Source organism: Bacillus rossius, assembly GCF_032445375.1.
Source record: "Bacillus rossius redtenbacheri isolate Brsri chromosome 4 unlocalized genomic scaffold, Brsri_v3 Brsri_v3_scf4_1, whole genome shotgun sequence".
Taxonomy (NCBI): Eukaryota; Metazoa; Arthropoda; class Insecta; order Phasmatodea; family Bacillidae; genus Bacillus; species Bacillus rossius.
The window spans coordinates 22,239,358-22,266,851 of record NW_026962010.1 but is presented as its reverse complement, the minus strand read 5'-3'; the positions used below and the strand labels follow the sequence as shown (position 1 = coordinate 22,266,851).

The 27,494-nt window shown below is 37.6% G+C and overlaps 1 protein-coding gene across 3 annotated transcripts in view; it reads right to left on the bottom strand.

Moving 5' to 3' along the window:
• Positions 1-4,785: 4,785 nt before the first annotated feature.
• Positions 4,786-27,494, bottom strand: part of LOC134541702 (EH domain-containing protein 1-like) — a 51,302-nt gene continuing 28,593 nt past the window's right edge. Inside the window, exons 6-8 of one of the 3 annotated variants that reach the window (XM_063385344.1) lie at positions 25,037-25,207; positions 20,804-21,042; positions 4,786-7,676 (exon numbers count right to left, since the gene is read on the bottom strand). In XM_063385344.1, the coding sequence (XP_063241414.1) occupies positions 20,813-21,042; positions 25,037-25,207 (401 nt within the window). In that variant the 3' untranslated portion in view covers positions 4,786-7,676; positions 20,804-20,812. The other 2 variants (XM_063385345.1, XM_063385343.1) reach the window with 2 other exon arrangements.

Sequence of the window (27,494 nt, the reverse complement as noted above, 5' to 3'; positions counted from 1 at the left end):
GGGAAGAAAAAAAACCCAACTACAACATTCCAAGGCAAAATATTACAACACCAACTCATCTCACAATACAAGCTCTTGTGACTTTTTGCTTTCATTGCATTGCATTAAAACGTAACCCTGCAACATTTTTTCCGGCTGAAGTCTTCTATGAGATCAGTGTAATCTAGACTTTGCCAACTCGTTTTCAATGGATAGGAGGGCTAAAGATGATAGTCAATCTTGTGTCATGGAGTTTCTTATATAAGTCTTAGTAAGCTTTAACTTGGAGAAACTCCTTTCTGCAGATGCTACTGTCACAGGAATTGTACCTATTATTCTCAATGCTACAAAAATGTTTGGGTAGGTATACATGTATCAAGCTATTTTGTACAATGTACTTAAGAACTGAAAATACATCGTCTTGTTCTCCATCGTAGACAAGGGCCAACATTTTTAATTCCTCATAGAGTTCCACAGCGTCAATATCACTTTTATCTCTGGCGCTCAATGAAATTTGTAGCTCTTGACAATTATTCATCAGATCTTCATCACTCATGTTCTGTAGGCCCTTGATTTGATACATAAAGCCAAACTTGCTTTTATATATCTTCAAAGCTGCAAATCTTGGCTGACAGCTCATTCGTGTTGAATCTACTACCACCAGAAAATAGTTTATTTTGAAATTATCTTCAGGTGGAAGCTTCAGGAGCTTCATCTTCTCTTTCATAGAAGAACATTTTCTTTTAATGCCGTCTTCTGCTGTTCTTAAGCACGCTATTGATGCCAACTTCTTTTGCTACTTCTCTTGCTGTTACCAATGCCGTGTTGAAGCCACTCAGACGATATTTATCTAACCACTTGAAAAAATGTTTCTAAGTGCTTAACTGCCACACCTAAATGCACATTTACGTTTTGTCATAACTTACTGATGGTGTTTATTTTGACAAGAATATCGTACCACATCACAAGAGATGCAACAAACTCGTATGTAGTAATTTAGTTTTCTAACGATTGACACTTACTTATTAAACCACAGTCTGTGTTACTCTTACGAAGACTTGACAAAGCATCACAAACATTGCTTAGCTGATACCTCACAGCTTTTACAGATTCAATTCTGGACTCCCATCGGGTTTCGGAAAGAGGTTTGAGAGAAATGTTGACATACGACTTCAGAATATCCCATCGTTCACTTGAGCAAGAGAAAATGGTGTACAGTCTTCGCAAAAGACCAAAAAATGTCTACGCTTGAGCACAATATGAAGCAGCGTCTCCCAATTTTAAGTTCCATCTGTGGCTTCCACACTGTACAAAGAATGCAAGAGGATTAATGTTAAGTAGCATTCTTTGTAAACCACTCTTTTCCCCACGCATGTAAGCACTATTGTCATAGCCTTGACCCCTACAGTTGACAATGGACAAGCCTAACTCCTCCAATTTGTTTATTATGTAATCGGCCAGCTTTTCACCAGTAGTTTTTGTACAGCTACAAATTCTACTAAATTTTCCTCAATTTCTACAGTGTCATGGTTTGTTATTCTTAGAATTATGGACAATTGTTCAATCCGAGCTATATCTCGAGTGCAGTCCAAAATGATTGCAAAGTACTTATTCTTTAATACTTTATCTATTATTTTAGCTCTAACATGATTGGCCATTATGTCGATAAATTCATTCTGAATAGTTTTACTCAGGTAGTGGTTTCTGGCAACTGTCTTGTTTATAGTTTGGTGCAAATGCTCTCGCAATGTTGGTTTAAATCGTGCAATCAAATTAATCAAATCCAAAAAATTTACACTGTTATTCGAATTGGACAACCCCTCTGAATGCCCTCTGAAAGCCAACTTATGATTAGCCAAAAACTGTACGATGTCTAATAGCCTTTCTAAAATGTCTCTCCGGCGTTCTTGTTCAGCTCGAATCTGGGCCTGGGTTTGTGAATCAATATTTTTTTTTTCATAAGAAAGGCCTTTTTTTAAACTAAGCCATTTTACCATGCATTCTTTGTGACACTTGCTCTTTTCGTGAGACTTGAGCACCTCAAACCTTCTAACTTAACTAACCATCGCCTATCTTGCTCTTCACCATTTATAAGTGTTTTTATATAATGTGTGTCTGTAAAATGTCGACCACTTTCATTTTTGGGGTAAGATTTATTGCATACCCTCACAGGGCCGTTTTGAACTATACTAGTTATTTGTAAGACACTTAATTGTTTAGGCCATAAAAAGGGTCACTCACAGTTACATTGGTAGGTAAGATATCGATTTCCTCACGGATGTCGAATACCGCATCGTTATCCTCTAATGGCACATGTGCAGATGATGATGACGTCGACTCAGGATACATCACCTCGTTGCTTCCGAAAGGTGTATAACTGTGGCTACTGACAGTGGCGTAGCCAGGATTTGTGTATGGGGGGTGTTAAGAAGCATTTCCCCCCTCCCCCCGTATTAAAGCGGGGGGTCCGGGGATCCTCCCCCGGGAAAATTTGGATTTTAAGGTCTAAAATAGTGCTATTCTAGCAGTTTTCGTTACTTAAATTTAAATATTCTAATGATAAAAATTTTATTAATTTTAAAATGAATTTTGTTTGAGTGATGAATAAGAAATTAATTAAAGATATGGCGCTAAGGGGGGGGGGGGGGGGGTGTTGAACTCCTAAACCCCCCCCCCCCCCCGGCTACGCCCCTGGCTACAGAGTCCTACCTCTGCACCGACAGTAACTTCTTCCTCTGCCATCGTTGAATCTCGCACGCACAGATGTTCAGATGACGCAGACATACACTCGGAACACAACACTTCATTGTTTTTCAGGGGAGATTCACTTTGGCTACTGGGTATTTTTATGTCTTGGTATTGAATCTTGAACGCACAACTGTTCCTTATCTACAGTAATTTTATCAGTCTTTAAATATTTTGTTAAAGAACCACTTAATTTTTTTTTCAAGTTCTTTGCGTTTTTAAATTATTTTTTTTTTCCATTTGGAACTGCCAGAATCATATTTCCTACCAAAGTCACGATCACGAGAGGTCATTGTATATTAATCTGACTGAAACTAACAAATAAAAATTTCAGCCTTGATTATGAAACTGTCTAATTAAAAATAACTAGCCCTATTAATAAATATCATTGAAAGTAGTTACAACAAAATAACAGGACGAACGAATAGAGATGACTTAATATTTCCACTGATCTGGCGACACTGCAGTAACAACATTGGTCTGTAACGCGTACGTTCACACCCCTTCCACGTTTGAATATCGTAAAAGGGAAGGGAAGGCTAATTATCAGCCGCTGACTACAGTCACGTAAATTGAGAATGTTGAGAGGAAGTTTATGGTATACATAGCATCCTATACTTTTAATTCCTTTGATAACTGGCAGCAGTAATATAAACATATAACAAAAAAAAAAAGCACTACTGTGTGTACTTTTCACCGCCCTTCCCCAGAGATATATCAGAGGAAAAAGACACTCAGAGCAAAGCCTTGTTGTCGCCGTATCTGTGATAACTGTAACCTGAAGCAAACACTAATCAGCATCGCCGGCTGGCAAGTGTCCCATATTGCCAACCCGATTATCTGACACTCGTCCCCTGCATGTTGCGGGTAATACATATAAAAGAGGTTCTAATAATCATTACATGACAGGTGCTAGGGTGAGGGCAGACGCGGGGCCCCACTAGGCGCGGGGCCCTGGGCGATTGCCCAGGTCGCCCGGCCCTGGATCCGCCCCTGCCATGAATAAAATTAAGTTCAACCTTTGTTTATTCATTTGTATGTTTAATACTTGCAGTTTGAAAAAAGAATTTTGGTTAATTTTTAAAAGTGAAGTAATGTAACAGTGCAAAATGAGGGCCAGGGAAAACCTGTAAAAGTTGGAAATTTTGTGTGGCCACCCTGAGTAGACACCCAATTATCCAGGTGTGGGTTATCCAGTTTGTAGATTAACCGTGCCAGCCTCGGTCAGCAGGTGCAATGGTTTTGCGATTGTCGAGAACCCAAGCACAAACCACCTATAGTAGGTACAGAGTCCCAAGAAACTTATTATTTTATGCTTATTCTTAGGTTCAGGCCATTCCTGAACAGAACGGATCTTCTCAGGATTTGTTTGCAATCCATCCTGTGATACGATATGCCCCAGGAATATTACATCATGCTGGAACAAGAAGCACTTCATACAACTTAACTTATGTTGGGCATGGCGAAGCCTGTCGAATACATCCTGGAGATTTTGCAAATGTTTCTTCACTGTATTTCCCACCACAATAATGTCGTCCATGTACACTAGGCATGTTTTCCAAGTCAAGCCATGCAGGACAAGCTCCATCAATCTCAAAAGTTGCAGGAGCATTACATAACCCGAATGGTAACACATTGAACTGGAACAGCCCACTACCTGTCGTGAAAGCAGTCTTCTCCTTATCCTCGGGGTGCAACTCCACTTGCCAGTAACCACTCTTCAGGTCCAGTGTAGAGAACCATCTGGTGCCAGAGAGTGTATCAAGTGTGTCATCAATACGTGGGAGGGAGTACCTAGTTATCCTTTTTGGTGATGTCATTCAGCTTCCGTCCACACAGAACCTCAGTTGGCCGTCCTTCGCCACTAAAACACTGGGGAAACCCAACTAGCTGATGGTTCTATTACACCACCCTCCATCATACCTGCAAACAATTTCTCTGCTTCTTCCCGTTTTGCTAGAGGCAAATAAGGTGGTGCTTGATGTATTGGTTCTGCATCACCTGTGTTGATGAGATAGACCAGGCTTGTTCTCCCAAGGTATACCCTAGGGAAAAGACATACTGGTTGCATACAAGAAAAGCTGTGACTTCTATTCCTCCCTCTGTTAGATTATTTTGGCATCACATCTAATAGCTGAGGAAGACTCACACTGGCCTACCCAAGAGACTAGTTCGCAGCTAGCTATTGGGTCTCCCTGTTTAAGAACCCTTGTTTGAGAGTCTAGGTTGGCTACTCTAACAATGCTTCGGGCGACCAGGATTGTCTTAAATCCTAATATTTGGCTCTTATCTGGCAGCTGCTATTATCTGCTCATTTTTTGCAGGAATTTAAACAGCTTCGCTAACTACCAATGCATTACAGGAACATATAATTGGTGTGGGGTAAACAAGGCCACCTCTTTATCTTTAATACACAGTACCTGTCCTTTCATGTCAATAACGAAACCGTATCGTTGCATGATGTCCACTATTAAAATTACCTAATCGGTGATATCAGCAACAAGAAAAATCTGTGAATATCAAAGTTCCAATTTTTACCTCTAAATCGAACTGTCCATGCACAGGTGAGGTGTGTCTGGTGGCTGTCTAGAGTCTATGTGGAATGGGTGTTCTCTTCAGCTTTTCAATATTTACAATGTCTGTGTGATTTACAGATGCTAAGGCTGGGTTCACAATTAAAAAAATTAAGCGAGTGCATAGCAAGCCATGCACACGACCTGTGCAAACTGCAAAATCGGTTCACAATTGAATTCTTACTGTTAATTTCAGCCAATGAAATTTCGCGAACTATGCGACATCTGTTAGCAGTGTTAGTAAATAAACATATTAACTTTCAAAATAACGATAATACTATTATTATCTCGACATTTTCTTACCACAATATGGTTAATAAATATAATCATATTTCTAGTCCTGCCAAAAAAAGCACCCTGCTCTTCTCACATTGGCTGTTGTGCCATTCATACGCGAACCAAATAAAATATATTCATTTCACTCCTATGCGCACGACCTCGCTCCCATGCACACGACCAACTTTCTGCTATAATAACTACTCCATTTCATAGCAGATGGCACACCTTAGTTACACCTGCTACTCGCTATTTGGTTGCAGTTTCAAGTAGAATTACCGTGTTTTCTCATATAATCGTCGCACATTTTATTCTAAAATCAAGTTTGAAAAGTAGGGGTGCTACGATTGTGCGGGGAAAAAATTTTTTGTTAGGTAAAGTTATTCATAAAATCAAAACCTGTTCATGGAAAGTACGTCAATTTAAAAAAAAGGTGGAATATACAATAGCACACCAAACAATGTATATTAATAATTCCTTAAACAAAAACCTTTCTTCAAATTTAAATAGAAAATCCAAAACTCTAACGCGAACGCAAGCCACTTGAATCTGACGTGAACTAACGTGTCGTAGTACACACTTGCCACGAAAGAATGCGGGCTATCAAATGTAGTTAACTCGGCACCTGACAAAGAGTGCGTGTTGTATGCACTCGGCGAGATATCGATATTCGACTACGTGCGCGCGCTCTATACGAGAAGTAACATAACCAAACACGAATGATGCGCTGGCTACATTTTTATAAGCGGTACGCCGCGGTAACGCAGACAATCAGATAAAGGAAATACAGTTTAAAAAGTCTTTAAAAGAAAATTTACACGTCAGACAACTTTGTATTTCCGTTAATTAAATAAATAAGTGGTAATGACCGAAATTAAATTTTAGATTATACCTACATCGCGGCGACGCAGACGATCAGATAAAGGAAATAACGTTTTAAAAAAAAAGTCTTTATAAGAAAATTTACACGTCAAACAACTTCGTATTTTTCCGTTAATTTATTAAGTGTTAATGACCGAATAAATATTAGATTTCTACTTTAAAATACATCGTTTTACACGGAAAAGATACCTACACAAAGCTCTCGGCATCTACTAGCGGGACCAAAAACATCATGCGACGTTTACGCGAGAAGTTTTTTTATCCCAATTTTGACAGCCTAAAATATGGTTGCGACAATTACGCGCGCGCGACCGTTATGCGATAAAACACTGTAACTGCTGTTCTTGTACGAGTTTCTGTTCTTGATGTGTAAAGTGCTGCTCCAAACTCTGCACTTTGCCTAGCAACTGGGTGCTGGTTTCATCATTCATTTCTTCTTGATTCTTCTTGATGTCCTCTTTTTCATTCTTTCTCTTTTCTTGGCAGTTCATTTCATTCTGGATACTCTTCATTTTGTTAACCCTACTCTCCATTCTCTCCTGGTAACTCTTCATTTCATTCTTCATTTCGGCAGCCATCTTTCTTGTCCACATACACTAGCAGTCTCATTATCACTATTCCCCTATGATCTACAATATAATTTGACATAAGAGCTAACCTAAACTTAAACTGAAAACTTACACTAACTTCACTACAATTACACTCAAACTATATTTCCTAACACTAATTGCAATCTCGATATTCTAAAAAATACTTTAATTAAAGCTATCGCACTTCCGACACCAAAAATTTTACGATTTATATTGGGGGCAGGACTGGGTTTGTACAGGTTAACCCAATTAAGTTTTATTACATTTTTATTGATTACTAATATTTACATTAATAATAAATAATTGTCAATAATACTTAAATGTTTATTCTCAAGTTACTCAATTCAATATCTCTCAAGTTCCACAGTTCGCACTCCTCACTGCAGCTAGGCTCAACAGTGGTCCGTCCCTTACCTAGCGCCACTCAGTCGCACTCTCGATCCCGTCGCTCCGTATCACTCTTGAGAGGAGGTCTCTCGCCCTCTTCGCTGATTTCACATTTCCCTTCACTCAGAATCTGCTCGGAATTCCCATGGAGACCAACGTCGCAGCTTAAGAAGTCATGGGTCGTCTTTCCAGAACTGACGAACGCAGTTGTGATGTGTCGCTTTTTCCCAGACCGACCCGACCTCTGAACAGACAAGAAAAGCAGCGTCAATTCGCTGTGGCGACCCGCAAAATTCCAAGGCCACTCAGCAATAGATAACAATGCCGAGGCAGGATGCGTTTGGAGCGGAGAGTGGGGGGAAGGGGGTAGCAACGACCTTTGTAAACCAGCCAGGCACACTTACATCAATGGATGGCGCATGACGTCAGTCGCCATACATGGCCACCAGCTAGCTACGAACCTTGCATCGTGGTCTGGTATCTCGCAGTTGTAACATTGCCCCCTCCTTAAACCTGTTCGTCCTAAACAGGTACCGCATCTCCTCCTGGGTGTCCCCATGCTACTCGAAGTTTAGTGCGCCTGCCTTTCCTCCATCGCGGACTGTACAGCCTCACCAGATATCCCTCTCTCGCAGTAGATGTAGCTTCTCTTGTCACCCGGTGACATTTCTGCGTCGTAGATACCGCATTCGTTCAGTTAGCTGCCCGAGCCGGGCCGACCGTTGCCTTGAACGGGCCCGATATTCTTGAGCGTATTGCTCATTACCCTAAAACAGTTTGCTTGATTCTTCCCTTTTCCTCCATATTCCTTCTGTCGTAGCTACTTGTTTACACAGCATTTCTTCCCGGACCTTATTCATCTCTTCTTGGTTCCTCATTTCTTCTTGGTTCTTCTGAATCTCGTCTGGACCGCACTTAGTTTCTCCTAGTACCATCTTCATGACTCCTTGTGTTCTTATTGGCTCTTCTTGGCCTTTTCCCCATCTCTTCATGTTCACTTTTCATGACTTTGTGACCCATCTTCATCACTTCTGTGCTTTTCTTAAGTTCTTTGATCTTCATTTCCTGGCTGTTTTCCTCTTGGCTTATCTTCACTTCATCAGTATTGAGTATCATGGCATTCGGCTCCTCTTGTTTGTCATTTCATTCTTCCCCTCTACTTGGTTGCATATACTCTTCATGGCCGTACTAGCCTCTTCTTGGTGGTCTATTATTTCACTTTTAATTTCATTCTGAATGGACGCCTGGTTACTCTTCATCTCTTTCTGACCAACCTTCGTCTCCTCTAGGCTAGTATTTGTCTCACTCTTCTTTTCTTCATTTCTTCCACAAAGTTCTCCATACTGGTTAAAAAATTTTCTGGGGCAACCCTTATCTTCCTATTTTCAACACTTACCTCTTCAGCTGCCATCTCTGTCTCAACTTTCACTAATTAAATAACCCAAATAATTATTTATTCCTGTTACTTATATTAATTTTAAAAACCTAGCCTAAACTTCTAATCCAAACTAACAATAACTCTATTACATTCAAATTAACTTTGTAACATTTGAAATTAACTAAAGTTCTTAACACTAACTATATTCGGGAAAAAATCAATTATATATTTTTTATATTTTACTTTAATAATATAACTGAATCCTAAATCTATTAATTAGGTCTATCCCACTTCTGACATCAAAAATTTGGGGAGAACTGGGTTTGTAATGCAGACCAATTAAGATTTATTACAGTTTTATTGATTACTAATATTTACACTAAACACAAATCACTGGCACTTAAAAATGTTCCTCAAGTCACTCAATGTTTGCAAGTTCCGCAGTTCGCACTCCTCACGGCAATCACCGTCGCGGGACTTGGTCACCAAAACTCCGTCGCCGAACACTCGCGGCAATCACCGTCGTGGGACTCTTCGCGGGACTCACGCGGCACCTGTTGCGCCACTCTCAGGGGTGGTCTCTCACCCTCTTTGCTGCTGTCACACTTCCCTTCGCTCGGAACTGCCGCCACACCTGCGGCACTCTCATCACTCTCTATCGCGATACCCTCGCCGCCCCAAAAACGGTCGTGGAGGCCGGCGTCCCAGCTTAAGTACCTATGGGCGTCCTTCTTGAAGGGACGAGAGGGGCTGGTGACGAGCCGCATCATCCCAGGCCGACCCGACGCCCGAACCTTCGAGAAGGGCATCATTAGCTCACGTGACGGTCCGCGGAATTCCCAAGGCCGCTCAGCAATAGCCAATGGCGCCAAGGCAAGACAATGCGCGGGGAGTGGAGGTGGGGAAGGGGGTTGCGACGATTCTTGTAAACCAGCCAGGCACGCATGGCATGTCTTACGTCAATGGATGGCACGTGATGTCAGTTGCCGTACAGGGCTGCCAGCCAGCTCCGAACCTGGCATTGTAATCTGGTATATCGTGGTCATCAAATTAACAGTGCTCAAATTTAACATAAACAGATTTTTGTTTTGTTTTAAAAAAGCACCTACTTTAAGTTTTAATGCCTATGCTTTTGAATAAAAATTTTAACACAAAAAGGTAAAAATTTACTTTAGTACCAAATTTTAGTATATTAAACATTTTTTCCATACAAGTTTTGCAAAAATCCTATTTTTTTTTGCACAGCTTTTGTCCCATTATAATCCAGCTTTTGGTCTGCTGTAAGAATTTTCTGGGGGGGTCTCTATCTATATAGTACTTGTATATATCCCTATATCTATAAATACTTTATTGAAATGTAATATTATTATTATAAGACTATAAAATAGACTTAAATTTTAAGGAACATATTTGGTTAGTCAAGTACATCTAGAATTAAATTATTTTTACTATAATTTTAGGTACTTGTGAAATTCGAAGAGTAAAATAATTAATCAGGCAGAATAAAGCAGGTTTCAGACTTGAGGTACAACTTTACCTATCACACTAAGCTAGTCACATCCATTAAGTTCATAAATACATATGGTAGTATACAGAGGTCATACATACCCATTGATTTGCATGTACTTTTATCCCAAAAATGTGTCTACTAACAAAAATAATCACTATATGATTAAATTCTCTTAAACTAAATACTATAACTGCATTTAAGTAACTTTTACTTTGTGTTTAATGATAATGCTTTTTTAAAAGTGATAAGACTACCAAACATGCCAATCAAGCATATAATTTTATTTGGGAGATCTCTTTTGAAGTAATTAATGCTTCAAAAATAAGTACTACATTGATACTATAGCTAGAAGCCACTAAAGAAGTATAAAGTGACAATGGGTGGGGATATTAGAGCTGAAGGAATCTGGCATAAGAGAACAGAAATCGTTAAAAATATTATGGTAAAATGAGGGGAAACCAACTAAACACTCAAAACCTAACTAACATAAGTTTTCCAACAAAAACAATCTTTACTTTCAAAAGCACCTTTTTTTATTGCAGTAATAACTTAATACTAATACAATGTCTAACAAATGGCAGTGTTTATAGTACCTGCTCTTATCACAGTTAAACAATCAACAGACATTGCACAGGATATCTGTGTCAAGCCAGTTCCTGAGAAATGTCACAGGTACTTAACTGGACTTGAAATCTCCAAGTAGCATACACAAATATTATCAAATAACTAGCTTATACTAGTGATGGGTTAAATTTAAATTTTTTTGAATCCAAATCCCAAATTTGAATCTCAAAGAGAACTTTGAATATACCCGTCAAATCCAAATTTAGGTCACAAGGAACCAAAATAAAACAATGTACAAGAAATTAAAAAATATTAAAAAATATTAACTATGGTGTTCAAATGTGTAGCCATTATAGTCGATGGACTAGGGTAGTTGCGCTTAATGCCAATAGATGGCAGTTAATGTTAAATGCAATATAGACATTTGTATTGCAATTTGTTGTGCTCATCACCAGCTAAACCCAGAGTGCAACTTTATGTTAGCTATCTGGACTTAGTAGGTGTGTTTACCAAGTGATGGATGATTAGTTACAGTTCACCTTAAGTGTGTGTACCGAGGAAATGTAAATTACTTTGCTATATATTATCATAGCAATTAGATCATTTGTGAAAAATGACCTTCTTTGATTTAAATTCTAAAAATACATTGATGCGTGGCCGCCATGCAACTTCAGTGCACAAGAGGGATAGGAAACCTTTACGGTAGTCTAAAATTTGAAACACTTGTAATAACGTAGATTTTTACTAGTGTCTGTCCTTGTCTTCAATGGAATATAAGAATTAATCTAAGGGTTTATGATAGATAAAAATATGATTAATAACCATATTGGAAAAGTCCTTACATATTGTCATACGAAAGTATGCAAAAATTTACAAAAGTATTTACAATTATATGCTGTTGCTGCCATCAGTAAACCATGACATCTATCAAACAATCACTCTCTCTTTCTTCTCCATGGCAGCATTTGAAAGTAATGCAAATGTTAAACGAGAGAACGTCATATAAGAAGTATAATTTTTAGGGATGGGGCGAATCCTGATTTCCTCGAATCTGAATCCTAACTCGAATCCTCGACTGGAATTGCCGAATCTCGAACCCAAACCCGAATCTTTTAATAGATGATGTCCACATATCTAATGTAAGTGAGATGTATTCTGCTTGCACTAAAAGTCCCTTGACTTTATCACATGTAGATTGGTACATTTCTGGTATAAGTGTATATATAGACAACAATTTTTTCTTGAGAAATTTCAGTTTTAGTACAGATTATAGGTTAGGAATTTTTTCTATAAATAAGCTAGAGGTCTGCGAGCCTAAGAATTTTACTTCGAGCCGAGCTCGAGCTTTTGTGGTACAGTTACACTTTTGGGAAATTATTTTTATCTTAAACTTAATATCATGTTTGAATAAAGTATTAAAATGAAGTGGGCTTATTAATTTTGGGTAACTATTTACAGAGTGTGTTTACATTTTGCACTGCTAGAAAAAAAATAACATTTTTTTTCATTGAATCTTACCTGTTTCCATTGGTTCATTAGTAACTGATATCATCCAACTAACATAACCAAGTATATGTTTGTGTAAATGTAACATATCTTTGGAAAAATTTCACCCTTGTCAATTTTTCTGGAGTCCTTACTGAGCTTCAACAAACTTAGCACCAAAAATCATGTTGTTTGAAAAGTACATTCACATTGTTTCAACATTTCCACTTTTCAGCACAATAATTCTGAGAGAGATTGTCACAGAGTATTAAATTCTATTCTTTAATCTATCATTCAGAACAATAATTTGTTCTGCACGTTCAGGAGTTAAATTAGCTCTACGATTGGAGATAGTGTTTCCAGCAAAAGAGAAGTGTCTCTCGCTGGCAACCTGCTTGGCTGGAATGCTTTAGTAAAATTGCTTAACCTCAAAATTAGTGTCATAAATATCTGTAACTGGTCATTAAAGTTTAATCAATTGAAAGTAATAAAAATAAAAACATTTTACTTCATTCAATTTACACTTGCAAAAAAAACATACACACAATAAACCTACATGGAAATTAAAGTCTTTTTCAATATCCTGAAGTCTGAAATATGTTTACTCATGTCATTAAATGTAGACCTGTATTGAAGAAGCCGATTTTGCCAATATTTAGTTGAATCGGCATTTCTGCCGACTTCCGATACAGTACGCTCGTTAATTTTCGGCCGATATTACTGAAAAACGAAAGAGACTGCTATAACCTAAAAATCCACGAGTACCATTTTCACTTTTCGTAGTAGTACTGCATTCTTTCAGATCGCATTATTTCTTAGCAACATGTGCCAACCGTACATAACAAAGTTTAACATCTTTTTTTTTTTAACAATGTTCTTTAATTTAATACGTCATAAATAAATAATACATTACTATCACGGTAAATATACATCTCAGTTGTTACGGTAACTATAGTGCAAATATGGTAGCTATCATGCTTCTGTAGTAATTATGGTATTCTACAAAGAATCTTTAGTTCTTTTTATGGTAATTATCTTAAAATAACTATTGGGTTTGTACTGTAGTTATGGTACATCATCCATATTTCTTCGTATGTTGTTGTTCATTTGTCTTTTCTTCATATTTACGTGTGCCATTATTTGAGACAAGAAGTTTCAGAAAAAATTTTAACGGACATTATATCACACATTTAATGGCGTAAATGACGAGGCCTCGGGCAATTTAAACGCTTTATACGGAAATACCTACCATGCGGGACCTCGTAAGCGAGTTTTACTGTATTTTTTCCCCGTAAATAGTAAAAACCGAATCCTTTGACGAATCCTATATCAGACCCGCCGAACCTTCGAATCCCTAGGATTCGGCGGATATTGGATTCGGTGGCCTTATCCCTAATTAATTTTAAAACTGATTCAGTACATTTTTGGGTTATCAGTGTTGAATTTTTATTTTACTTTTATTTCCTCTAACATTTTTATTCAAATCTTTTTCCTCAAATTCAAATATAAAATTCTTTTAATACTCAGGATTTGATGGTATTTGAGGATTGGAGGATTTGATTGTTTATACATGCATCAAGCATAGTATTTTATTTAACTTAAATTTTATTTAAACTTACATTAAATATTAACTAAAACAAATTTATTTGAATGAAAATTTTTAAGTTCCAATTGGTGTAATAAGACGTGTGTTTGTAATTATTATTATTATTATTATTATTTACACAGCTTTTTAAACCCATTATATTACACTTAGTGAGCATCTGGTTAAAATATTTATCGCAGAACAATAAATGCAAGATAAATATCTTGTTTAAATTTACAGAAACAGTCCTTAAATACTGTATTTACCCGCATATGTATTGCAGATTTTATGCTGATTTTTTTTAAAATAAAATTTACTGCAAATTCATATGCGCAAATTGCCATTTTGGGTAAAAAAAAATTAACATAGCTCTGTTGTTGTTGACTATATGCTTAAATAACTAGCCTGTGTTAGTTTTTAATATATGTCACGAGTAAATATAAATTATTTAGTTAAAATATCTAAATGGTGAATGTAAAGCATCATCAACTGCGTCGTTAAGCTACGTCTGCCGCCTGTCGTGCGGCCACCCGGCTGGCTCCCGCATGTGGCGTGACTGTCTGCCACCAGGCGGACACTAGACCAGAGGGGCAATTCAATAATAAACCAGCCAGAGAGAGAGAGAGAGAGACAGAAAAAGAGGGGAAGGGAGTGTGTGTGGCCATGCAGCAGTGTTTATGGTTCTCCTTCCCCCTCTATACGTCGTGAACTGGCACCGTACACAATTGTCACGTCTATCTCGGCAAGTTTTTGTGACACTATCTGTTTTTGCGTGAGATTTCCTGTGCTTTCTACTGCAACATTTAATTCATGACAAAACTGATGTAAATGGCATGATTGCTTTTATTTGAAGAAACTGACAAAAAAAATTGACAAGGAAATAGCCTGCGGTCTTTTCTCTCTCGGAGAAGACGGGAAGGGAAACATGGGTGTAAAAAATAACATTATTTTCCTATGTATTTTTTGTTAGATAGTGCTAGGAGTAAATGGGGAGAGGTGAGGAAGGGCCGTAAAGGATAAATAGGAGAAAGACGAAGGACATCAGTGTCATTTCTTATGTGACAATTAAGCTAAGACACAGGCCATAAAGACTTTTAATCTACTGGAGACAGTTTTATGGCATGACTCATATTGACGTGCGACCCTTACCGTAAAAATGTTAAGATATTTTTGCCCAAAATTACAAGTGCGATCGATAGGTAGGGGGGACACTTCTGCGGGTAAATACGGTAATGACGAAAAATTAAAAATTTCAACATGACATGTGAGATTGAGTTTGAAATGAACATATAAAATAAAAATAATTATATGTTTTAGAACTCATGTCAACAAATAATATAATAATGATAAAAAATTTAATTACTATGATAAATTTACTCTTAATGTGTCGTAATCTCGTTCTCATGTGTTGGCCATTTGTGGATGTTTTGGCTGCTATGATACCGATGGGGGTGGAAGCAGTGGTGGATATAGAAATATCTCAAGGGGAGGGGGGGGCATAGGTCTACTTCTTCCACACACTCCCTTGTTACGTCACCTTGGTTGCTTCGATACAGCCAGAGATCTTTTTCCAAGCTCTATCCATTTCATTTACGTCTCGCCCGAATATTTGCTGTTGTTGGTGCATAATTGTGTGCTATATGTAGTTAAAATGGCCAATTGTGCAGTATACAAATGTCAAAATCACTACAGAAAAACTAAAGATTCTGGAATATAATATTTCTCTTTCCCTAAGAATGAAGAGTGTTTTAAAGTATTTATTTTCAATATTTTGTGTATGATCAACTATACGTTATATTTATATCAATGGATATATTTCGAGCAAAATATTAAGTTTTTATTTATACTAATGAAGTTGTTCAGTGTAAGTGTATGAACGTGTTCGAATGTGCATTGTATAAAATGTTTCAGGGGGTGGGGGGGGAGGGGGGGGAAGGCGCATGTATCCGCAATTGTGCAACATACAGATGACATTAATAAGCTTGCTTAGTCGTAATTTACCTTGTGATACCTTCCCTCCAACCACCTCCTCTACATTATGTTGAGTTACCTTACATATACACAGTCGCATATTGAAAGGTTTATTAAAAATCTGTAGGCTGGAAGGAGCTACATTAATGCAGTTTTCGTGGGAAATATTAGATTACATATCTAACTATCAAAAGTATTTATTTTTAAAATTGTTAAAACATACATGTAGGATTTGTATTTGGTACTGAATAATCAATCAATTAATATGCAATAAGAAAACTAAACCATTGCAAACAATGTCGATAAAGAAATGGAAAACCAGAGTCTATCAACAACCCAAGGCAGCCTTCAAGCATGAATCAAAAAAGAAATAACTTCCGGAGTGCAGGATGTATACTGTATAAGAAGGCTGACATACAAAGTGATCTACTGTATACATCTTAGGTATTATTGTAGAGTTAGTGAAATTGGCAATACAAAAAGTATCTGTTCATTTCACAGAATTAATTACCTACATTAGCGAAATACAGGGATGATTACAGATAAAATCTCAGGGGGGTTGGGGGCGGTGCTAAAATACATCTTTAACTATGGGTGTAAAACAAATCAATTCACATGCAAAGCTTAGAAAACTTTATTCAAATGGTGTGATATATAGACGTAGTACAACAAGGCAGATTATGTTGGTATGAAGATACCAAACAATACATAATTCGTATTCTCTTCTTTAAACGATGAATTCCATGCGCCTATTCTTCCTGGCAAATTGGTTAATTACATCATCAATAGGACAATCAACATCAAGGTGAGTGTTCAACAGAGCTAAGCCATTAAGTCTATCCTCTCTCATTGTCGACCTCAGCCATGTCTTTGTACGCCGCAATGTTGAAAAACTTCTCTCTACTGTAGCAATAGATATCGGTAGACAAGCAAATATTTTGTACAGTGTGTGCAAAGTAGGATAGTCACTTCTGGGACATACAGCCAACGCTTGCAGAACAGAATTAAGATCATCAAGGGCGTTTAAGCTCGTTTTCTTGTAATGAAGAATCTCTGCCATTAGTCTCTTTTCAATCACGAAGGGTAATTCTTCGAATAACGAAATTTCAGTTAAGCACTGTTTAAGTTTATTTGCCAGATCATTACCATCATGTTTTAGTAGTTGAGAGGGCAAAAGTATGTTGAATTGAAAATGATAAATATTTTCTTCAGTAAAACGTTCTCTCATGTCAGCAGTAACATGGTCCAGTGTTGGAATAAAAACAGTTATTTTCCAATATGTGATAGCATCATCATTGTGATCGCAGTTTGCCCTGTGGCTTTGCCTGCCTGTAAGACGAGGAACACTTATCTCCACATCCAACTCTTCCATAACTGTCTTCGCTTCCTGAACAATACGAGCAAAGTGGCTATCAGCATTAGCTCTCATATCGTCGTAAACCTTGAGCGTCGAATCTAATTTTACTTTTGCCAACGCAACGTCCAAACTAGGGTCTTGCAAGATTTTGCTGACTGGATATGTTATGCTCATAATCTCACTCAGTGAAAATAGTGTGATAATAAACTCGCAATTAGAGAGAGCTCGAAGGAGAATATTGGCTTTGGTTGCCGTTGTTCTGTCCCTCCAATTATGTATTTCTTTAAGAACTTTACATACTGGTCCGAGATCAGCTGCGAATTGAATAACAGCATCATGACGCTCAACCCATCTCGTTTGACAATGTGACTGCACCGAGTGTTTTAGGTTACTCTTCAATGTTGCGAATCGCTTGCTAGACGCTGTGAAGAACGCTACTACTTCTTCAATAGTACCAAGTGCGTTTCTCACACTTGTAACTCTGAAACTGCGAGAGACAGCGAGGTTGAGCTGGTGACTACGACACGGTGCTACTTGTGCGTTGATAGCTTTCTTTTTTATTGTAGTAACTACTTTCAATTCTGACATATTAACTGAGCAACCATCACAGCCTATACCCACACAGTTCTCCAGTGACAGAGAAAGGCTTTCCATTCTCCTTAGAATCGTAGTACCCAATATCTCACCAGTAATGCTGCACTCTTCAGGTTCATTATCTGTGTTGCTACTAAAATCATTGTCTTTATGGATCTCAACAAAACCCAAAAATCTTTTGTGTAATTGGCCAACACCATTGACATATCTTGCAGCTAAACTCAGTTGGGCGATGTGCGCTATGTCCGTAGTCTCATCGAAGATGATGCTGTAATAACGAGATTCTTTAATTTTCTCCAGTATTCTTGATAACATCACTGTTTCACAGCATGTAATAAGTTCGTTACACGTTGTTTTACTTATGTAAGTGGCGTTTGCTTTAGTGGTCTCGAGGTGCTGTTTTAGTTGCAAGTCTCCAGCATCGATTCTAAATCTTAGAAGAGCTCTAAAGTTTCCCTCATCACTCACTATATTTTCACGATCATTTGTTTCGTTTTCTAATAGTCTCCCATCATCTCTATGTCCCCGCAGAGGAATATTTTGCCTTCCATGAAATATTATTGTTTTTATTATAGGTACCAGACGGGTTCTGTTTTCTTTAATACTTTCCATTCTCTGTGTTGACAATTGATTTATGACCTCAAGTTCGCGGTTGTCTTGTGTCGTTAAAATTTTTTTTGCATCTGTTGATCCTTCAATGTGGTACATGAGATGAGAATGAGTTTCAAGGTCACCATCTTTTCCAGTAAGTTTGGCATACTTTGTAAGAGGTTCAGTCACAAGTTTCTTAGCGATGCTGGCCTTCTTTCCTCCGACCATTTTATTATTGACAAAAATTGAACAGTTAATGCAAAAAAGTCCTTTTTTAACTTGTGAGAAAACCAGCCAAGGATACTGTTCAAAATGATTATCGTGCACCTGTCTGCGTTCAACCCGTCCTCTCTTGTGGTGCTCAGAAGTAGGAAAGATATAACCTTTTTCAGGTTTCCTTGGAGCTGTGAGAAGCTTGTATATTATATCATCACTAAGTTTTCCTCACGATAATATATCTATGTAATTTCCAATATCCATGGGATTACAGCAATCGGTACCAATATTCGATGAACTCTGTTGCAGAGGTTTTAACGAAGTGCTGGATTCTGCCTGTATATCTGGGTCTTCTGGTGGTTTTTTTGCGGCTAAAACATGACCGGGATCTTCAGTATTTCCACTTTTCGTTTCCTTATTATAAAACGATCCATTTCAAATATTCTCTAGAACTTTACTTTCATTATGAGTATGTGCGGACAGTATGAAATATTTATTTAAACTAAATTCTGAATAAATAACTGTCAGAGTTTGGTTGAAGATTGTGGATTGGCACTATTATATTATTACTGAGAAATTAGTATATATTAATTAATACAATTATATTGTACTGAATCACTACTTGAAATACTTGATACTGATCACTCTTGTATTGAATAATCTTCACACTTGCAACCACTAGAACGATGAACGATTCACTCATAAGGTCATAAGTCTTAACACGTCGGCTTCGGATTATAACTTAACTTCCTGTTCCTACTTGGCAAACAACCCGTTTTTATACCACTACGTATTGAGAGTTCTCGGTACAATTATCAGTAGAATGTTCGCGAAATTCCTCGAACATATGCCAGACAGCATGACGTATCGAAATCACAAGAAAGAATGTTCGCAACTTTTCTCGAACATGCTAACATCCGCATCATCACAGGTAGTACCTATGCAAGTACAACTACTCGACTGAGGTGACGAATAAATTGTGTGTAGATAGATAAGCGGGCGGCGGCGTGGTGCGTGGAAGAGGAGGTGAAACCATGCGCAGGTCGGCAACTGTTTTTGTTTTAATCGCGAATAAAACGGTCCGATACATGATCGATATCCGATATGCAGTGAAGATAACGGCTGTCACCGTCGCCGCTCAAGTGGAGTGGAGAAAGGAAAATAAAGGAGGGTGGGAAGGAAGAAGGGAAGAGGCGTCTACATTCTCCCTGCGTAAGCTGATGCGGTTTCTGAAAGGAAATATCCAAGTGTCGCATGCCACAGATAAATTACTGTGAGGAGTTTTCCATTTGTCTTCAACCCGTATGCACACGTAAATTTGACACACGTATTTATCTCGCCGCTAAAAGACATCTTGAGCTATTGGTGTAAAACAAATCAAGTCACATGCAAAGCTTTATTTATTTATTTATTTATTTATTTATTTATTTATTTATTCAAACTGTTTCCAAGACATGAAGTCGTTAAAGGTAAGTGTATGAATGTGTATTGTATAACATCGGCGGCCGAGTGCGCGCCCTCCCCTTGCCAAGAACCATGCTTGGTGCTGGGCTGCCCTGGTCAAGGAGGGGGGGGGCGCCCCCTGCGCCCCCCTAATGAATCCGCCACTGGGTGGGAGTCCATATATTTGAGTGACAACCTTGTATTTGTCTATATGTGTCTTGCTCACCATAAAAGTCTAAAGACTGTTAGTGGGAATGTTACAACTTAAATTAAATAATTTATTAATTAATAAATAATTAAAAATAAATTATTAAATAAATAAAACTTACAAAAAGTCATCCAGTATGTAAAATAATATATGATCATCCTCACATGCAAACTATGTGACTTTGAGACTGGGCTCTTCAAGAAGTACTACGTTACCTTTTTTTTTTGGTAAACTTCATCAAATACAATACAAACCAAGCTAGTAATAGACATCATATCAAAATGTCACAGCTTCAAATGAAACAGACCTTCCTAGGTGTTTATGTTATGTGTGTACTTGAACTGAACTGGCAACATATTTTAATTTTTAGACATTATGTATTCCCCTGGGAGATTTCAAATCCACGTAACAACCATCTCCTGTCCACGTAACACAACAGAGCTCTACTCTGCACGGAAGCACTACCTACAGGTGCTCATCAGCTGTTGGGCGAGGAACTATCGAACAAGTGCCTCTTTGAAGGTGGCACGAGGTGAGGGGGCAGCTCCGGCGGCAGTTCGTAGCCTCTGAGCTTGATGCTGACCAGGTGCATCATCAGCGCAAACTCGTCCGCATCTAGGAAGCCATCCTCGTCGACGTCCGCCAGCAAGTACACCTTCCCCAGCACCGTGTTGGGCAGCTTCGACTTCATCATCTCTGTCTTCGCAGCTGGGGGAACGGTACACAGCCATGCAACAGGGTCCCAGTGACTCAGAGTGTTCCTTATCTGCCTGAGGTTTCTAGGCTTGTGGTTTTGAGCCATGTCAGAAGCGAAGAGTCAACCAAAGTCTCGGTGGACATTGCTGTTGCCATCATCAGGGTATCATCCTACTCAATGGGAGACTGTTCCACCGGATGATGGCAACAAAATGTCGACTGAAATGTCAGTGGATCCTTTATTTTTGACGGTACCAAAACCCACTAGCCAAGAAACCTTGCACTGTCATCATTTACATCAACACTAAGTAACCACCATTGCCAAAATAAGATAGAAAATTACTTTATCTGACCAAACTTTTAAACAATACAGAATTGATTGTAACCAGGTGAATGACCTCCACTATGTACGTATTTAATTGTACATACTTCTAAACGATTCATGGTTAATTGTATCTTTTATTTTTGATAAATGTTAATATCAACTGCACATGAATTTATCATTAAAATACATATTGGATGTAAGACTTGTAACAACCTAAGTTACTTGCCCTCCCAAATTTCTAAATAAGTTTATTAAAGATTTATTATTTTTTGTAATTTTTGTTAGGTTGTCTATCATTTTGTAACTAACAGTGATTTATCTTTTGAGAGGTATATGTGCATTTTGAACATATTTTAAGAACATAAATTCTCTTAGTTTAACATTTTAATATTTCTGATAGTTTGTTTTCTGTATTGTGAAAAAGTCATTTGAATATATTTTTTACTTCATTTGGTAACTCATTTAAGTTTTTATGTAATTTTACAAAAATTTTGTATTATTTTTATTGTTCATTGTCTGCAAGCAGACCAGTTACATATGCAGTAGAGAGAGACTTGTGATGTGTGGGTGAAGTCGCAAAAGATGATGAGCCGTTTTCAAGGCTGTAAAGTGTTTTGTCATTAGTCATGATTGTAAGCTACACTGTGATTGGTTTTTGATGGTGTTGGGGCGACCATATTGGTCGGTACTTGGGCACCTGTGAGAGTAGATGTGTTGGGTGACGACTAGAGTGGAGCCTTTTAATAAATTGGTAGCCACATCGAGCTGACAATGGTCTCTCCCACTGGTACTGTGCATCATAAGCAACCACGGGATTCAATCAACGAACAGTATTTAATAGCACGCCTAAGTAATGAACTGAGTTGTTTGCGTAAGTGGAATTGTATTGTTTCTGCGAGTTTGGTTTTTTTCTTCGTTATGTACTTGGTTTGTGGTTGTAAGATGGTGGCCATTGTGACTTGTTAGTTTTCCCTGAAGGATTAAAAAAAAACAGTAAAAATTTAACTGTGTCCGAGAGACATTATTTCTATAATCAATCATCATCGGTAACATTTTTTGTTTTTGGATCTTGAATGTATTTTCGAACCCGACCAATTCTGAAAGTTTTTTTTTATATGTGCAATCTAGACCAATTTTGAGCTAGCCAGAGGTTTGGATGGTCAAGTGGTCATGAGTACGAATCTAACACACCCTGAGAAGATAGTACATAGTCATCAAGTGAACATTTTGGAAAACAAATCTTGAACATTCATATGAAATCATGGGTGACACTGTGTTGCTGAATGAGTGAATGCTGTTTTCTCTGAGCTATGAGTATCTACGAGAGTTTTACGCATCGAGAAGTGGTGTTGGCGAGATCTAGTATCCAGCACCCAGTTTGAGAGTAACGTGGGACTTCGCAGGATAGCAACAGCGCCTAACAATGCAGATCACCAGGGAACTTCACATTGTGGGACTATGTGGGACAGATACTGTTGTCACTGTTAACGCAGCAAGTGAAAAAAGTCTTAATTTTTAGTAAATTTGTAAAACTGGTTGGGATCATTACGTATGTATGTTTTGTGTAAAAATTTGCAATACATTTCCTATGGCAGTATTAGTAGTTTTGGGAGTAATAATGACAATTTTTTCGGGTTTTTCAAAAATTTCAGAAAATTTGGAAGAACAGCCCAATATAAATATGGAGTTGTTGGAAGGTCATGAACTTTCATGTGTTCAAGAAATTTACGACAACATGGAACATCCTGCAAAACATGCGAAAGTTGAGGGGTTGCAACATAGAGATGTTTTGGGCAACAAAAATGGAGCAAAACAATGAAGACATGAAATAGGGGTAACAGGAACTGTCACAGTTGTTGGAACAGGGACAGCATGAAATTCTGCAGGAAATTTTACAGGTTAGGAGATAAATATCAACACAGGTACAGCACGGAGTGGCTGGAGTCAAAAATAAAATTGATAATTTTAAAATAATAGAAAAGGCAGTTTAGAAACAGAAATTGTTTTGTGTTCGGAAAATTAAATTGCAGAACTACAGGTAAAGGTTAATGGAAATGCTAGGAGTATATATGTTAACAAAAGGAAATACCAAGAAGTTGCAGACATGATGGAGGTCAATGTGAAAAGAGTGAGGGCAGATGATGATATTGATAATTTAATATTTTTGATAAATGACGCAAACTCTTGCAAGTCACATAGTATCTGTAAGGTTGGGAATTCAGTTTGCAAATAAAGTAGGAACAGGTGAAGCGGAAAGTATTAATGGGAAGTAAAATGTTTCCGTTGTAAATCAAGCTTGCAGGAAAATTTTCCTGAGATATCACAACTGGAGGAAAACCAGAAGTTATAGAATAATAGCAATTTTGTTGTGTTTATTAAACAGGGTACTTTTGTTAACTATGTCTATAAATGATTGAAGCAGAAAATGTAGGCAGATGTAGACTCTATTGAGAGGTTTTTTTGTTACAAAATATGGGCTTGTGATGTGCAGAAAGAATGTAAAGTCGAGAGGTAGTAAAAGTTACGCCTGTACAGGATAAATGTTATAAATATATTGTACACAGAGGCCACTGAGACAGAATTTTGTGTGTTGGTGCAGCCAGTGAAACTACACGTGTAAACCAATGTACATATTTTTTTCATTAATATTCACAGAGATAATGTAACAGGGTAAGATTGAATTTTGATATCAATTTGAAAAAAAGTAATGATGTTTACATTGTTTATGTTGGACATTTACTAGTGGTTTTTTGTGTTTACGATATGGACAGTTGACAATAAGTTATGTGGATATTAAAGAAATGCCAGACAAAAATAACCTAACTTTGTTGTAAACAAGGGTCAAGAAAGATTCTTATACTGTGTTGAAGGAACCATTTTGTCAAGAGCACATGGCCCCCACAAGGGTGGGGCTGGGTGGACCCCTGGACCCAGCCCTGTTTATTTTCAAATATTTAACTATTATAATTTTTTACAAACTAGAAAGACATAATGAATATTTTATAAATAAAGCTTAGTTTGGACTTATAAAATAGTAACCATAATTATACCCTGTATTTTCAGGTTAAATAACATTCTAAAAATCAGAAATAAGATCAGAAATAACCATTCAATTATAATGTAGCACATGACAGTAAAATTGGAGGGGGGGGGGGGGGGGGCGTCTCCGATCCTGGGTGCAGGGCCCGTAATTGAATGTGGGAGCCATGCAAGAGCGGAAAAAGATAAATTATGAAGGAAAATAAATGCATGTTTATTATTTAGTTTTTATCCAAGACAGGCTAGCTGCTTAAAGAGATCGTAATTGAGTGACCCTACTTTCGGCAAGCTCGTGATTCAGGTTAACTGGCATGGTATCCTGACAAAACGTCTTGGTGATTGGAGAATATATTCATATTAAATAAACCATGTTTCAGTTATTTAAAAACTTATTCCAGCTATGGCAAAATACGATAAAAATTGAATCAAAATATACATACTAAAAATGAAAAACAAAATAACATGGGATGAGTTTGCTGTAATGACATAGTAAGTTGGAAAATCTAAATTATGTGAATGTTTTTAATTACCTTGCTATTGGAAAAAAATATTGCATAAACATAAAGCACAGCAGACTACATAAAGTCGCCATACACAAAAATTAAGTGGAAAAAAAACATTTATATTCATCTCTCAACATACCTGATCTTGTAATTTTTCCATCCACTGGATCCAGCTTTTGAAATATTGTTTCGTACTCATCTTGTTTCTTGGCCACCACCCACTCCGGGTCACCTGCTCCTTCGTCGATTCCCTCCCCTCGCCTGTAGCCGAAGGGGCTCGACTGATCAGACACCACTTCAAAAGCTCCACCTTAAGAACATATAACAACTGTTTGAGATGAACACACACTTTTGAATGCCTTTACCTACAGTTTTATCTCTCGCTCATGGGACAATACTTGTGGCAGTTTCATCACTCAATATTTATTTTAAATGATTTTAAAAGTTAATTTTTGTTGGTATTTATATTTTCTAAACACATCTCAATAATACGTAAATTATTTTGAATCTTTTTAAGGATCTATTATATGTTTAGCTTTTTATTTGGTTAAACCACAGCAAAATAATTATTTTTTATATTTAAAAGTTTCTGCTACACTGCAATGTTAATGTGTTTTTGGTTTCCATTGAGTGTGCGAGCTGCGTGCTGTTGGAATATCTAGACTGTGCTGCATGCAATCACCGCTTGGAGCGCTGATGGCGAAGAACGAGTGTAAGTTGGTGTGACGAGAAGTGAGCTGTTCGTGACAGTGTGTGAGCACACGAGTATCTCGCACAGCACAACATGGAGCACGGGCCTGACGATGTGTGGCACGGACATAGCTACAGGGCACGACACTGAAGGACAAGCAACTACAGCTGCTTGATACGTTACTGTAAGTGATCTGCCTTACAATATTAATAGATAATAATGTTTGATTAATTAATTAATTAACTAGCAAGATTTACATTTTGGATGCAGTAACTTTTTATAAACACGTTTCAAGTTAAAGCAAAACTTTTGTTCAAGAGCTTATGGGTCCTGGCATGTTGCATGGCTTTATACTGCTATTTTCTGGACTATGAAAGGTGTGTTAAAATTGAGCATTAAAATGGCACGATTACATGCTTCGGCACAATCCATTACAAGTGCACAAGTACAAACTGTTTAATTTTTTGTGGTTTTACTTTTGCACATAAACTATACCACCAATTAAGGGTTTTAAATTTTTGAAACTGTGCAGAGTTTTGTGGACCATTTAAAGCACTACATGTTCGAGCATAGTAAATTTTGGAAAGGTACAATTTTAGCCTTATCCTTTCATGTTGAGAACTGCAATGTTGAAAAAGGGCATTTGTAAAACCTGTTCTGTGCTTTTGGACCTGACATATACTCAGTTACAACAGGGTCATTGAGAATGATTGCCAGGATTCTAAAATGTTATTGTAAAAAGTATTTAATGAACATATGCGAGTGGCATCTTAAAATGTGCAGGAAATAATTAAGTTTTAGAATGAGCTTAGTACACTTCGATATGAGCGCCATTTTAGCTCTGGTAAACATCTAGATAATATTCAATCTTCTATGTGTATTCCGAATCGTGTCCACAGTTAGAGTGGCAATTGCTGCTGTCCTATTGTTAAGGTGCTGGAGGTTCGTTATATTCTCAATGGATGTGATGGATGCGATGTTTTTAATCTATCCCCACTGAAAACAGTAAAGTTTTGGTTTGAACCTTGTGTGAAAGTGAAGCTTCAAACTCACATACTCAGGGAGCAGGAGTAGGGCTGTAAGACCAGTGTGAGGTGGCGTGTAACAACGTGAGGTTCATTCAGCAGAAGGCTCAGTCTGTGTTGTGATGTGCCGGAGTGAAACTGGTTGTCACAGTGCAATGAAAGTGGCAACGTTTGCATCCACAAACAAATCTCCAGAAGAAACAGCTATCAATCTGTGGCTGAATCATTTCACAAAAATTTACGTACTTTTGTTTTGTTGTTCGGTTGAATTTCATATAGCAGCTGAATTATGTATGCATTAAGTGTTTGTGCAAAACATGTCAATTTTTGGAATTCCTAATGCTTAACTTCTGCAAACAATTGATTTCTTTGGCATAAGTGTTCCACTTCTTCCGCCGTTGTTATTCGTCAGAAGATTTTCTTTTCTCAGTACTGTGCATGTCACAACCACAGATTCATAACTTTGTCTTCTGAGGGTTTTTCTCGTGGATGTAAACACTACCACTTCTATTGCACTGCGACCAACAATTCCAGTTCGGCACACAACACAAACTGAGCCTTCTGTTGAATGGTACACATCCTGCCATGCGGAAGTGAACAGGCCAGTCTCGCAGCTCCACTCCCGCCCCGCACATGGGGCGTTTTATGCTTCACTGTCGCACAAACTTAACTCTTTTCAGTGGGGGATACATTAAAAACATTGCGTACTGTATGTAGCTGTGAGTATTAACTTGTAATTAACATCTTCCATAAAGTTAAGATATTTATTTACATTGTGTTAATTTTTTAAAAGCTTGCTTAAGATTTTTCTATTTGCAACTTTAGTACTTGCTCTTTCTATTTATGTATTGAACCTACATATTATTTAACTTATTATTTTT